Source organism: Scleropages formosus, chromosome 16, assembly GCF_900964775.1.
Source record: "Scleropages formosus chromosome 16, fSclFor1.1, whole genome shotgun sequence".
Taxonomy (NCBI): domain Eukaryota; kingdom Metazoa; phylum Chordata; class Actinopteri; order Osteoglossiformes; family Osteoglossidae; genus Scleropages; species Scleropages formosus.
Genome location: NC_041821.1, coordinates 1,820,443 through 1,834,059, shown reverse-complemented (window position 1 = coordinate 1,834,059; position 13,617 = coordinate 1,820,443). Strand labels below are relative to the sequence as shown.

General features: G+C 51.0%; 1 protein-coding gene across 1 annotated transcript in view; it reads left to right on the top strand.

Annotated features, from left to right (window-relative positions):
• Window positions 1-12,670, top strand: part of sgcz (sarcoglycan zeta) — a 101,571-nt gene extending 88,901 nt beyond the window's left edge. The window contains exons 6-8 of the mRNA XM_029258921.1: window positions 500-572; window positions 7,274-7,397; window positions 11,186-12,670. Of these exons, the coding sequence (XP_029114754.1) occupies window positions 500-572; window positions 7,274-7,397; window positions 11,186-11,377 (389 nt within the window). The 3' untranslated portion in view covers window positions 11,378-12,670. The remainder of the gene's footprint in view (window positions 1-499; window positions 573-7,273; window positions 7,398-11,185) is intronic.
• The last annotated feature ends 947 nt before the right edge of the window (window positions 12,671-13,617 follow it).

Genomic DNA, 13,617 nt, shown 5'->3' with positions numbered 1-13,617 from the left:
TATACTAAGTACCGTAGTGCAGCTGTTACTCGAAAATAAAGTGTTTTATTCATCTGTTGGTATAAAGGGAGCAGAAAGGGAGCAGAGCTCTTTTGTAGAGAAACCAAAGACGCTGGAGTGTTTGAGCAGTCGGAGGACTGATGTGGACGACCAAAGCTTCTAATTCAAAGGCAAAAGTACAAATAGTATCAATAATATATACAATTATATATATTTAATACTTCGCCAGCTACTACTGCCTCTGGCTCCCAGTGTCAGTGTAATGAAAAGGTTTTGTTGCTCATGGGTAAAACGCAGCATTTCCTGCACTGATGATGATGATGATGATGATGATGATGATGGGAATGTGCAGTGGACATCTTTCTGCTCTCAGGACTGTTTCTCTAGCCACTTTTGCAGCGACCAAACGTCCCTCTGCTTTCGGCCTCCTTCCAAAGCTCTTGTGCTTGACTTCGGCGCTGCGGTGGCCCAACGGTGACGCTCCTCTCCGTCTTTGCAGGCACGGAAGGGGCCGTCTTCGAGCATTCGGTGGAGACGCCGCACGTCCGGGCTGAGCCCTTCCAGGACCTCAAGTAAGAGATGTGCCGCTCGAGCTTTGCTGTCATTTCATGCACCGCCTGACCTCACCGTTTACCTCCATCGGCGCGGTGTCACAAACCTCATCAGATGCTGCGCATTTCCATGTCCGAGAAGCTTCACGGGTCAATAACAGGCGAAGCCGCTGGCAATTTCATGACTCGTTACGGCGCCGGGCGGCCGGTCCAGGCGAGGACACGTCGGCACAGCGAGGGCACAGCGAGTCAACGGCATCGCCCATCCACCGATAATGAACTTGCCGCTCAGGCCATCGATCCACACGTTCGCCCTGTACGTGTGTACGTCTCCATGGAGACCGACGTACACATCATTACCGAGTTCTCCAACTCTTTAAAGCAAAGTTCCACATTCCAAGCACAAAGAGCGGTGGGAAAATTATTGCTAAATGATGCATTATTCCACCCGTGAAAGTTGACATCTGGATCAATTCAGTGACAAAATGTGATTTAGTGTCAAGTTTATGTTACTGGTTCGTTTCCAATGGCTCTGCGGCGCTTTATGCAGATGAACCTCGTCCCATTTGCATTCCTGTCAGCACAAATGACGGAATTATGCAGTGACGGTTAAGGCCCTGCTTTATATATCGGGAAAGCTTGCAAATAGCTGTCACCTGGTGCATAACCAGTGTGATTCAAAGAGCCACTTGAGCATTCATCATGTCGCTAATCCTCACACTAAGTGCAATATTTATTATTTTGTAAATAGCCGTCATTTCTCACAATACATTTTTGAATAGTTGCATTTAATTTATTGTCCCATCTTTCATGAGGATGTTTTAAGTCAGTGGCGTCGACCAAACGAAGCCTGTATGGCTCTTTGTCTCACTGCTCATATGGGTGTCTGTCTGTCTCAGGGTTCGTTTCACCTGTCCTACCTGTGTCTTACCTGTCCTACTTGTGTTAGCCGTCAATACGCGGAGCTGACCTGCGGGGTTAATGAAACCTGTGGGTGAGGAACAGGACCGTCCCACAGAGCTCATACCGGAACCAAATAAAACAACAAATAACATTTAGAAAAGCTTTGAAGCTCTAGCTGTGTTTTTAAAATATTGTTTTCTTTGCAAATTCATCAGTTGTGCATTTTTTCCCCTCATTTCTATTTTACAGTACCATAAATACAACAAATCAGTGCACTGGGACTCTAGTTTTTATTTATCAGCAAGTATCCGTGCGGGGAAATGGGTATGGTGAGAATAAATTCTGTGTGATCTTGTCCAATTTGGCTGTCAGATCACTTGTAGACGCCTCTCCACGGAGCCCAAGCTGGGGGGGGGAGGGAGGGAGGGCTCCGCGGCTCCACAACAGCGTGGACTCGGATCCAGACGCCGCCGTCCCGTCACTCACAGTTCTTCGCCTGTCGGTTAAACGCCATGGATGACGACAACCTCCCGTCTCAGATCTCAGCAGCGAACTTAAAGTGGACAATTTGGACCGGACGCACTTCTTTCATACGTTTGTTACCTAAAGCGCAAAGGCGAACGGGGGGCGACGGATCAGAGCTCCACCCTCGTTCGGCAGTGGTGTTACCGTAGCCGTTCCCTGGAGCCTGACCGCCATTAGCCGTCCAATACCTTTGTCTCCTCTACGGTGGTTCTCTGCGCGTACCGTGCGAATGAATCTCCGTGATTAAGGGTTTCTTCCCCTGGATTTGAGGCACCTGCTTCCCGGGCCCACATTAGCTCTGCCTCAAAGTTGCACGACGCGCCGTTAAAGGAAATGGAACATATAATGGCTTAATATAGTCCATTAAAGGGTAATGACGTATGATATAGTTTTACAGGCAAAATTCTAACGGCGCCTCATTGAAATTCAAATTAATATTACCGTTGCAGAGGAGTTATTAAAACCAGCAAACGAAGTATCACCGAAGACGTCCCGTTCCCTCCCTCATAGGCGATGGTGGTCACGAAAAGCGGTTTACCTGCTGTCCTGGAGTTGACCGAGTCCCACTTGACCCAGCAGACATCTTTTTTATTCCCGCTGTGTAGCTAAATCTTGTGTCGGGAACGAGCCGCACGTCTCACCATTTCGCTCGTTTACACAGGTGGGTGTTTGCGGAAGCAAAACTGCAGATCGGCGGCTTTCGGTCGACTGAGCCGTGTTTTCAGCTGGACGTGGAACTGAGCTCAGAACCACCTGATGTGTTTAAGTGCTGAATTTAGGATCTGAGAGCCGAGTTCTCGGAGCTCTTCGCTAAGCTTTTTGCTCCTTGCCAACCATATGGCGGTGATGCTGCGGCACCGGCCTTCACCCGCTCTTTTTAAGACGCTCTTGAAGCCACAAAGAAGTAATGCAATAAGACTGGGACTCGCAGAGAAAGAAGGCTCGGGAAGGGTGGCTTTTGATCTGCTCTGGGCCTTGGATCCCGACTCGCACCAGTTTCCCGCGCTCTTCTGGGACAGCTGGGTTTTGAACTTGCTCCAGGAGCATTTCATTATTTATGCGAAGGCTTTTACACTGTGAAATATCACATGTGACTGGGACTGCATCCAGAAACTCGGCGCTGTTGGGCCCCGCGGGGACATTTTGCAGCCTGATTGGTGGAAACCGGTAGCCGTTTTCACGTAGCTAATGAGGCTGTTGTTGCCATGTTGTCATTGTTCTAAAATGAGTCCTGCGCTCTGAATAGTTTCGTCACCCGGGCGATGACGGGACAATGACACCCGCTTCCCGGTGAGAAGTGGACCGGTCCCTTAACGGTCACTCGGAAATGGTCAGGGTGGGACGCTCTCCTGGTCACTGGTGACATGTTGTTGGGCTCCGGAGACAATTAGAAGCTGCTTGTGCTTCGCTCCGCTCGTTTCCCAGGGTTTGTGGTGAGAACCGTATTGAAAGGCAGGCCTTCGATGCATGGGCTTCCTTCAGGGGGCGGAGCCTTGTCTCCCTGGTTTCTGGGTGCATTAATGCTGACTACATGGTTCCCGTTCGCCCGGGGGGGGGGGGGGGGTCTCCAAGATTGCAGGACAGATGGATGGTCTGTGTTTCTGCCAGATCAGCTCTCAGTATTTCTCCTGGTGCCGTCTGCCCCGACGAGGAATTCCCGTGCCGTCGCCATGATTTATGGACGGTAAAGAGAATGTGGACTGGGCCGGGCGGCGCCGCGTCACGCCGCCATTGCTGGAGCTCTCCAAACAACGTTCGCTCGTGAGCATTCAGAGCTACCTTTGGCACCACAGTTAACTGTTTCTACGCCCGTTAAGCTCCATATAACTTGACCAGTGTAAATCCTGTCTGGGCTGCTCTGCCTGGTTCCTCTGTTGCCACAGACCATCCTTCCTTTTATTAATGAGCATTATTTGAATAAGTACTTATTATTTTTCGGGAAGTGAAGACAAGGCTGAAATGGACGAGTGTGAAAGAGAGCTGGGCTGACGCTGCCCCCACTCGGTTTTCCGTTGACCGGCCAGAGCTCGGTGTAACTCACCTCGGTTTCTCCCGCGGCGTCCGCAGCCACGCCGAACTGAACCGCGAACGCGTTCAGCCGAGCTGCGAGCGGGGGGAAACGTGCTTGCCAGCTCGTTTGCGGTCATCACCCAGAACGGCTCCGTCTGTAGACCTCCGGGGCCCAGGCACAAAGAGAAGCACGTAGGGAGGCCCAGATCCCGAATTATCACGCACGGCGAACTCGACGCTCGACATGTGCCTGCGGTGTGTGTGGAACATCTGTTAGCGTGCTGCGATTAGACAAGCGCAGATTGGCCGTTCGACCGCAGTCGCCGGACGCTTGTTGAGCTGTGAACCTGCCCTCGGACTCCCTTTGCTTTCCTCCGTGTGTCGTTCGCATCTCCTGCTCACCAGCCTTTCGGTTGCAGCTCTCTCGCAGTCAGCGGCGGCTCTGCTCGAGGCTCCGGCTCTCCCCGAGGACACGGTCATGGCTAACTGCACGCTTGAGTCCGTGTCACAGAAGCGTCTCCTCAACCCCGACCCACCAGACGCAGCCTGTGTTTCCAGTCCAGTTCCACTTGTTAAAAGCAGCGTAGCCCACTGAGTGTCCCAGTTCGGGGAATGACCAGGCGTGAGGCGGTACTGGAATGACTTACAGAGTATCGGTATGTTAGCGACTTACCGAAAATATAAAACAAACAGTGCGCCAAGTACTAAAGAACATAAAACGTGCGGTTTCGTCCACATCATCGCAACAGGACCGCCACACCTGAGCCTCATCAGTGCGGTGTGGTCCATAACCGGGGAGGTGGGAACGTGCGCACGGCCCCCGCAACGCCCCCATTGAATGCATTAACTCGCATTTAATTGTTTCTTCGAACAGAAGCTCGTTAGAAGAACAACTTCATCTTCGGGCATCACGTCCAAACCCAGGAAACGAGCATGCTTGAGGATAGGTGCCAAGGCCCGGCGTACCTCGCGGCAGAATTACGCTAATAATAAAACTAGCTGGTCGGACTGGAATTGGCTCAAGTGCAGAGAAAACCTCCAAGATTGATTTTTCGAACAAAAGCTGTAAATTAGTGAGCTCAAAGGCGCCGCGTGACATTCCATTAGGCGCCGCTCTCGCCGTGCACTTCCGCCCTCAGAAGGGGCCGTAATGAACGGCGGCTCGGTCCGTCGCCCGCCCCTCCGAGCCCGGGGCAGGAGAGCCGAAGTGCAATTAAGGCACGTTGTGCGTGGCCAAGTGCCTTGGGTAGCAGTGCCTTCATTTCACTTTTTGCACGTCTTTTGTCTGTGGCTTGGGTTCCGCCAAGCAGCGTCAAAGTTCTGCCCTTAACTCATAGTACGAACGATTCCTGGGTTATTTATATTTTCTAAGGAACACACCGCTTTAAAGTTCCATGATACACAATGAAATATTTGCTCAAGGAAAATAGAGTTGTGAAATGACTCTCTAGTGTCTTTATCTATTTGTCACTCTTCTCCAAGCTGACTTACAAAGTCAGGTTTGTACATTAAGTACTAGTGTGTGTGGATACTAACACTTACACTCATTTACCCATTTATACAGTACAGCCATTTTTACTCTATCAATTCAGTGGAAGTATCTTGATCAAGAGCGTTTCAGCAGTAGGTGGGATTCAAACCCGTGTCCTTTGTTGCAAAGGTGACTGCTCTAATCACTATGCCACGCATGCACGCACGCACACGCTTGGAAAGCGCTTGTCCAAGGTGGGGCCGTGGTGAGCCGGAGCCTAACCCGGCAACACAGGGCGCATAGCTGGAGGGGAGGGGACACACCCAGGACGGCACCCCAAGCAGGACTCGAACCCCAGACCCACCACACAGCAGGACCCAGCCAAACCCACTGCGTCCCCCTGTTCACTATGCCACCTGCCGCCTAAATATACTGTAGGTGTACGAAAAGATTCCCTACAGCGAGCTGGTGATGTTCAAGGCTTAGGGGTAGGGTTAGGGTTCGGATTAGTTTTTGAACAGTTGATATGCTGTTCAAAATGTGCAGGAAACTGTCCCTACAAGCTGTCCTTTTGTCTTGCGCTCATGTTACTGTTCTAACGGCCCGTGTGGGTCCCGCTGGCCGGGGATGCTGAAAAAAGCTCTCATCTCCTCATTTCAACAAACGCAATTTTGGAAGACCTCACGGTCATAACATCCTCCTGTTCAAACATCAGAGTCGGACGGACTCCGCCTTTCGATATCAATGAAATGGTCAACAACGAACCGCGGTGCGTGAAATTACTTGGAGAGTATTTTTTTCCCAAGGAATTATGCTGCCATTAACAATTTCGAGAGCGACTTTTCATGGTGGCGAAGTGGCTCCACAGCCACCCTGGAAGTCAGGGCCAAGAGCGAGGGACTTAACGTCTCCAGCGAATGCCGCTGCAACGGTTCCTGTGTTCTCTATTTTCCGCGTGGCTGCCGTTGGCCGAGATTGGAGAGCGGTACCTGGCCGTCCGACTACAGCATTGCCTCCCCGGCAGCGAGGCCTGAGCCCAGGAAAGCCTACGCTCTGCTTATTTGAGCCTGATTTGTGTTGCGCTACCTTCAAGAACTTACTTCAGTTTTACAGTACAAAGTGCCTCTCGGTCTATTTAAAGTAATCATATGTGTGATTAAACATTATTGTTCTCCAAAGAAGCTTTGAAGATTTCTGTACATTTAACATGTACCACTTGTCCGGCAAATGTTATAATATACGTTAAATACCAAGAAATGCCAAGAAATGTCTCTCACTTGTTGGAGTTGCGTGATTTTCCAAGACGTTGTGTTAAGTGTAGGCGGTGCGGTGGCGTGGTGGCGCGGTGGCGCGGTGGGTTGGACTGCGTCCTGCTCTCCAGTAGGTCTGGGGTTCGAGTCCCGCCTGGGGTGCCTTGCGATGGACTGGCGTCCCGTCCTGGGTGTATCCCCTCTGGCCCCACGCCCTGTATTGCTGGGTTAGGCTCCGGTTCCCCGCGACCCCCTATGGGACAAGCGGTTCAGAAAATGTGTGTGTGTTCAGTACTGGCGACTGCTCATTATGGGCTGTTTTCACTTACTTATTTATTAATTTGTCTTTGCATGCTGTGGAATATTTGTAGGTTCATGTTTAATGAGCCCCCTTCCCTCCCTACTGCCTGTTCCCTGGGATTTTCAGCTCTGCACTTTGTCCACTGACCCTCACTGCTGAAGAAGTGGTTCCTCGTTTTGACCTTCCCAAGAACGAGCTGCGCCGATGGTGCCAAACCCCCTCATTTAAGATCCTCGTTTGTTTTTTGGACTCTGTCTCCTAGGTTGGAGTCCCCAACCCGGACCCTCACAATGGAGGCACCTCGGGGGGTGGAGATGAGCGCTGATGTGGGAGACCTAAAAGCTACGTGCCGGAAGGAGCTGCTGCTCCAGTCCACAGATGGAGAGGTATGGGGTGGGGTGAGGTGGGGCTGAGGCTGCTGGCGCCCTGTTAGCGCCTAATTAGCGCATCAATCACAATAACCTTGGCCCATTGTCGTCGTGGTAGACATAACTTAATTAACGGTGAGACGAGATGTCAAGGTGTTGTGCCGCGCCGTCTCGCTTTCGTTGCTGTGTTTCGGGTGGCGTCCGTCACTTTCCGCCATTCGTCCTGGTTCAGATGAGTGTCAGCCAGTGCCTTGATGGGCAGTCACAACACTTGGGTGGCCATAGGTGGCAGCAGAAGGAGCATGGGTGGGCTTTGTTCCTACCCGACCATGGGGGTCTGAGTTCTTGCACCGGCCCAATAATTGCGGCTTACGAGCTGTACGTCCTCACCTCTTCGACTGGGCAAAATGCATTAATGACAGGTGGCGCTCAAGGTGTTCCTATGACCCTGTACCCCGCTACATTCTTCCTTTCTCACTTTCCCTTAGCCCAAATTAGTGACTCTGTATTTGTGAGAAGTTTCTACGCTTGAGAGCGCTTCCTGCTTCAGGAACAGCAGCGGCTACTTAATTAACTTCCAAGCGGCTGAGCAATACATCATGGTGCCTGTCACTCGGCTGCGGAAAAGGGTATTTTTGCTCTTTTGACTCTGGAGATAATAGGAGTCTACCCTCATACCAGATAATGCCTGTTCGACAATTAACTCTGGATTTGACACCAGGCTACAGGGGGCGGATGCCAATTCATTCCAGTTTAAAATGAAGTGTATCATGACGTGATTCTTATCCCATTTAAGACTGAGCAGAGCTCAGGTTACCCAGGTGTCAACGCACCTAACACATGCACACTCCCTTCATGCTTTACATTCCAGCCGATAGAATATGAAAGTTACAAGTTATGATTACATTAGTGTAAGATCTCATATAGGAGCTTTTGTAAATCCTCTTTTTACACTTTCCCTGATCCCTGCTGAATTCCATCCATCGGGAGGCAGGCAGTGACACCAGTGCAGGAGCGCACACACTAAACAAGGCGGCTCAGTTGATCTGATTAGAAACAAATCAAATTTCAGTACAAAGATGGTGGTTTAATACTGTCAGCATCTAACATACTGTATAATAGGCAACAAAAAATATGAAACTTAAAATATAACTTAAAAAATTCAATTATTTTACTTTAAAATCTTGTCCAGCTGATGAAAACCTTGACAGTCATGTTCCGTCGAACATCCAGGGTGGTGTGGCTGTTCCTCGAAAGAGGTGTTACTCATCTTTCACGCAGATGCATGAGTTTTGTTTGTTCGAACCAAGAAAAACAACCCACAGAAATATGCTGCTTTTTTCCTTTTCCCCTTGAGCGCATCTCAGTTTAGTCGCATTCAGATGCCATTTATGCTCAGCTGTCCTCAGCATCTATACACGGGAGCCGAGTGCCTGTGGCCCCCATTAAACACTCCTATCAGCCAATGGCTGTGTGCCGTACAGCGCTATATAGGGCTCACACCCCCTGGAGAAGAGGTGTGTGCAGATGGGCTTGTGTATAAACCAACCTCTTCCTGGCTGAGCAAAGCCAACTGGTGGATGATGTTGCTCAAACTCGAACCGCGTCATTCTGTCAACCCTTGAGTCATACCGAAGTGACAAAAATGTCAGATGTCCAAAAAAGACGCCCCCACACCACCCACTTTTCCATCCTGTCATTATCCGGATGTCTCAAACACCCAACAGAAGTGAGCAGGGATGCCGAGCCCTGAGGACTTCACGGTTGTGGGCCGGCGCAGTTGCTACGTATGCCCTTCGGTTTACATAGCGCCCCTGTGAATGCGGGACCCAGAAACTGCCTCCTCCTTCTGTACCAGGAGAAATCATGCATGAAAAATGTTTTGACCGACTATAATTACAAGTCCCACTAGCTCCCAGGAGCCGCTCCACATAAACATAATCGCCCCAGCACCTCGTGACAGAGACTAATACTTACAGACACATTCACTGGAGACGTGTGTCAGGTCCGATCCTCTTACCAGAATGTGAAATGACTTCTTCTGCTTCCACGCATTTTCAAAGTTGTTTTTTCCTCTTCCTCTTTAAACAGAGCACAGATTTCTCCAACGTGTCTATTTGCAGAAATTAGTTATTATGAAATGGTGTTAGGGATCCATATCGGATTGTAATTCCCAGGCTATCAATAATGGCCAGCGTATGTTGTCGATGGGGCCACAGCGCTGGGAAGAATATCTGTCCCCTGAAATGTTATTTGCCGAGACTTTAAATGGATGTGGAGACTGGACCGGTGCAGACGGTGTTTTTCAGACGACTCCTGTGAGTTCAACCGTTATGCATTCCACTGCGAATGGAAAATGTAATGAGGCAGAAAAGACCATCGCCGCAATGGCGCTGTGTTGTTGTCAGGATCCTTGACACTAGTAGGAAGGCATCCCTCTTTGGCAAGGTCAGGAAGACGATATGAATGATAACGATAACTATTATTATCATCTTTTAGTTGATTAGAAGCCCCTCTTATTCAAAGCAATAATTTACCTGTTTAGAATTTTACCCTCTCATGCAGCTGGGTATTAGATCGCCGGCGATCCCTGAGGGTACGTGACATTCTAAAGGGTACAATGGAAGAGTCCATCCTGAGATGAACCTCCAACCGTCCGGTGCGTGTTCTTGTTGGGGGAACTAGTCCCGTAGCCTCTGAGCCGCACCGAGGACGCCCCGAGAAACTCTGAGTCACCGCCGATCGGCGCCTGTCTGGCTGAGAACCGGCCCATCTCGTGGGTTCATATGAGTTCCTGCGGTTTATCGGTGCCGAACACATGCACAGGAGCGCCGTTGTAGGTGATGCCACCCACGGTGGCATTCTGTGAACATTCTCGTGAGTCTGAGCGGAAAACGTGACCGTGCTGTAGCAGCGCTCTCGCAGTGTCTCTGCGCCTTTATTCCCACGCGTTCGCCGTTTATGTAATCAAAGGAGAAAAAGGGAAAATGGGTAAAAGGTGTCTCTTATGATTTATTGCTCTGCATAAGTTGTCCTGGCGCCTGTTTTTGGATGTGTGAGCAGAGGTGCACCTTGTCAGGTAAGGAGATAGCATTACTTACCTTAATTGGTTCTCCTGTTGGCGTATCTGCTTCCAGCGCTCGCTCTTTTTTTTTTTCTTTTTTTATCTTTTTTCATCCCAAGGATAGAACAAGAATAATGTTCTTGGGCCCAAAGAGATGAATTCACAACAATGGAAGTGCAAGTTGGCAGAAGTTAAGCACTCTCAAAAACAGCTTTAATAAATTTGAGCCTCCCCGCTTTGCCTCTGACTCAGTCCGCACATAGAAAAACACCCCGAAATCCTTCTTATCACGGTGTGTGTGCGCGCGCGCGCTCTATATGAGATGCACTCTAATACACACTTTAATGAGAGTTTCTGCATGCTATTTATATCACAGCAAAGCCGAACTAAGCAAAAGAAGAGAAATAACGAAGAGCTCGTAGACGAGGGTGTTTTCCATAATCAGCTCTGTGACTCGTTCAAAACGAAGTAAACGACGGAGTGACCTTTCACCCCCGGCCCACAAAGCTGATCCGCGCATGAGTTAGCGGGTGCTAATTTGCTAGAAACCTGCACTAATTAATTTTTCTCCCTTCATGCTGGCGGCTGCCGTCAATTAAGATGTTTTGACACTGAATTAATGTGCTAGCCGCGCACCTCCGTGAACCGAGGCGCGGCAGGCCCGGCTGGGGGCGGGGGCGGAGGCGGGGGGCTCCTCTAAGGAACGCTGAACGTTTCCTGCTTCTCTGTTCCCTCCCCGCAGATATTTTTAAATGCAAAAACAATCCGGCTGGGGAACATCCCGCACGGCACGCCGCCCACCTCCCTGGGGGCCACCTATCCCAAGCAGACTGTGTACGAGCTGTGCGCCTGTCCCAACGGCAGGCTCTACCTGGCCGCCGCCGAGGCCGGATCCACCTGCCAGGCCGTGAGCGGCGTCTGCCTGTGGAGCTGAGGCCGGGTCGCGCCCCCTCGAGCGCCGCCCCAGCCCTGCCCTCCCACCACCAGAGAAGCCTTCCTGCCCCCTCCCACCCCCCTCCCCCGCTGTCCTCCCAACCTCACGACGGAGAATCAGGAAACCCGCGGGGACCTCGGAGGCCGGCAGAGGAGCAGGAGACAATAAATTTTGTACTGTGTTTCTTTTCGTTTGTTCGTTTTTTTAATTTGATTGTTCGGAGAGCGCCCCCGACGTGGGAGCGGGAGGGGGCGGAAATGACCGGACCACATCTGTGTGAGGCGGCCACCCTGCAGGAGGCGAGCCTGGGAACGGGGACCTGTCCGACGGGACCCAAGTGACAAAAATTACATACGGGTGCCTTTGCTAGAGTCGGTAAAGCACATGACCTGACGCGGACGTGGTCAGGAGCCGGACGCAGCCACCGTCCGCACGAGGACGTCTCCGGAACGTTCCCCGGGCGACACGGACGCCCAGCTCCCCGCCCTCCTACGACAAGCACAAATCGACATGTACATAACGAGTGAAATAAAGGGGAACGAAACTCGACGGGTTTTTAAAGGTTCTGTATCTGAGAATGCTCAGTAGTACTTTATATTATTTAGTTACCACAGTCATGTCTATTTTTATGTGTTTGCTTTGAGGTTTCCCAATATTTTCAATGGATCTTTTTCTATGCTTCATACCATGTACGGTACATTTCCGATGTTTCTAGGAAACTACTAAAGGACTTGTGGCAATCCCCACCATGTGCACTATTTCTCTTCATTCCCGGTCCAACAGATGGCAACTTAATCTGTTTCCTCTCTCAGCTCTGCATGCAAGGTAAACGATGGAAATTAAATCTTAACCGAATTTAATCGCAAATTAACATGGATTTGTGCATTTGACACGGCTCGGCGGGCCGCCCGGCTCCATTTGCCGCCGTTCCTTCGCCGCCGCCAGTGTAGTCGCCGCCGGTTCTTCGGACGCACCCGGTGCCGCCACCTTCGGCTCCGCCGCCGTCCTCCACGGGGACGTGGCCACTCCACTCCGACGGCTCCGCCGGGCTGCCGTAAGAGCTGTGACGGAGCCTTCCGGAAAGGCCCTTTTCCACAGAAATCCCTCCTGCCTTCGACCTCTTACTAGAGTAAACCAAGAGTAGCGTGCCGTTTCTCACCATCCTCGGGCCCTGATGTGAGCCAAACTTACAGAGACGGGTTCGACGCCGTGATGCTGTTTATTGGAGAAATACTGCCCGCCCCAGCCCCCGACCCCGGCAGATACGAGCCGCACGTCCTCGCAGCCACCTTCCCGTCCTCTTTCGTACTGCATTATTTATATGTAAAGTATTGTACATTATGAATTTTAAAAGTAAAGGATGATATATTTTCCTACAGGCTGTTATGGAGTGTTTTTCTCAAGGTTTCTCTCAAACGTCCCAGGGTTTCGCTCGGATTTCTTGTCTGTTTGTTTGCAAACCTCCTTCCTCTTCTGGAAAGTGAGTTTACTGTGCTCCGTTAAAGAGCATCCGCCGCCGTCACCTGGACGCTCCCATTTCACGCGTCCGTTTCCTTAAACACTCGGAATATTATTTTGAGAGGTAACATGGAGCATAAGTGACATTGCAAACAAAGCTTCGTATCTGACCGCGCTTCGCATCGCCCGTGCGACTGGTGTGGACTGGTGTGTTTCAGGTCTTTGGTCCACAGAGGGACCCAAGGGCACGATGGACCCTGACGGTCCTTTACGGTCCCTGATGGTTCGTGATGAACCTGGATCTTACCCGTACCCACAGTGTGATCTGCCCCCTGTCCGTCACTGAGGATGGAAGGATTTCAGGACTTGCTGGTATCAGAGGAGTTGGACATTTTCAGGGTTATGAGCAGAAGACCCCCTCCCCTTCTCCCATCCCCCCCATTGCCAACCCACCCTTGACTCCCCCAGCTTGTCTTTGCGAGGTCTGGAGAGGCCTAGCTTCACATGTGATATCGCACTGAACCTGCATGAAAGGAAGTTGGTGACGCTGGCAACGAAGAGTGCTTGGACACCGGTGAGGAGCAGCCCAGGCACAGAGTGTGTGTGTGGTGTGTGTGCGTGTGCGTGTGCGTGTGCACAGGGTCGAGGAGGATGCTCTCTGTCTCACTACCAGGTAAGGAGACCAGCCGACCGCCAAGAGTCCCAGGGCCATTCAGAGTCGTGTCTCCAGGGTCCATTTGATGCAGTGTCACCGCGGTGTTTCTCAGCACACCCCCCCCCCA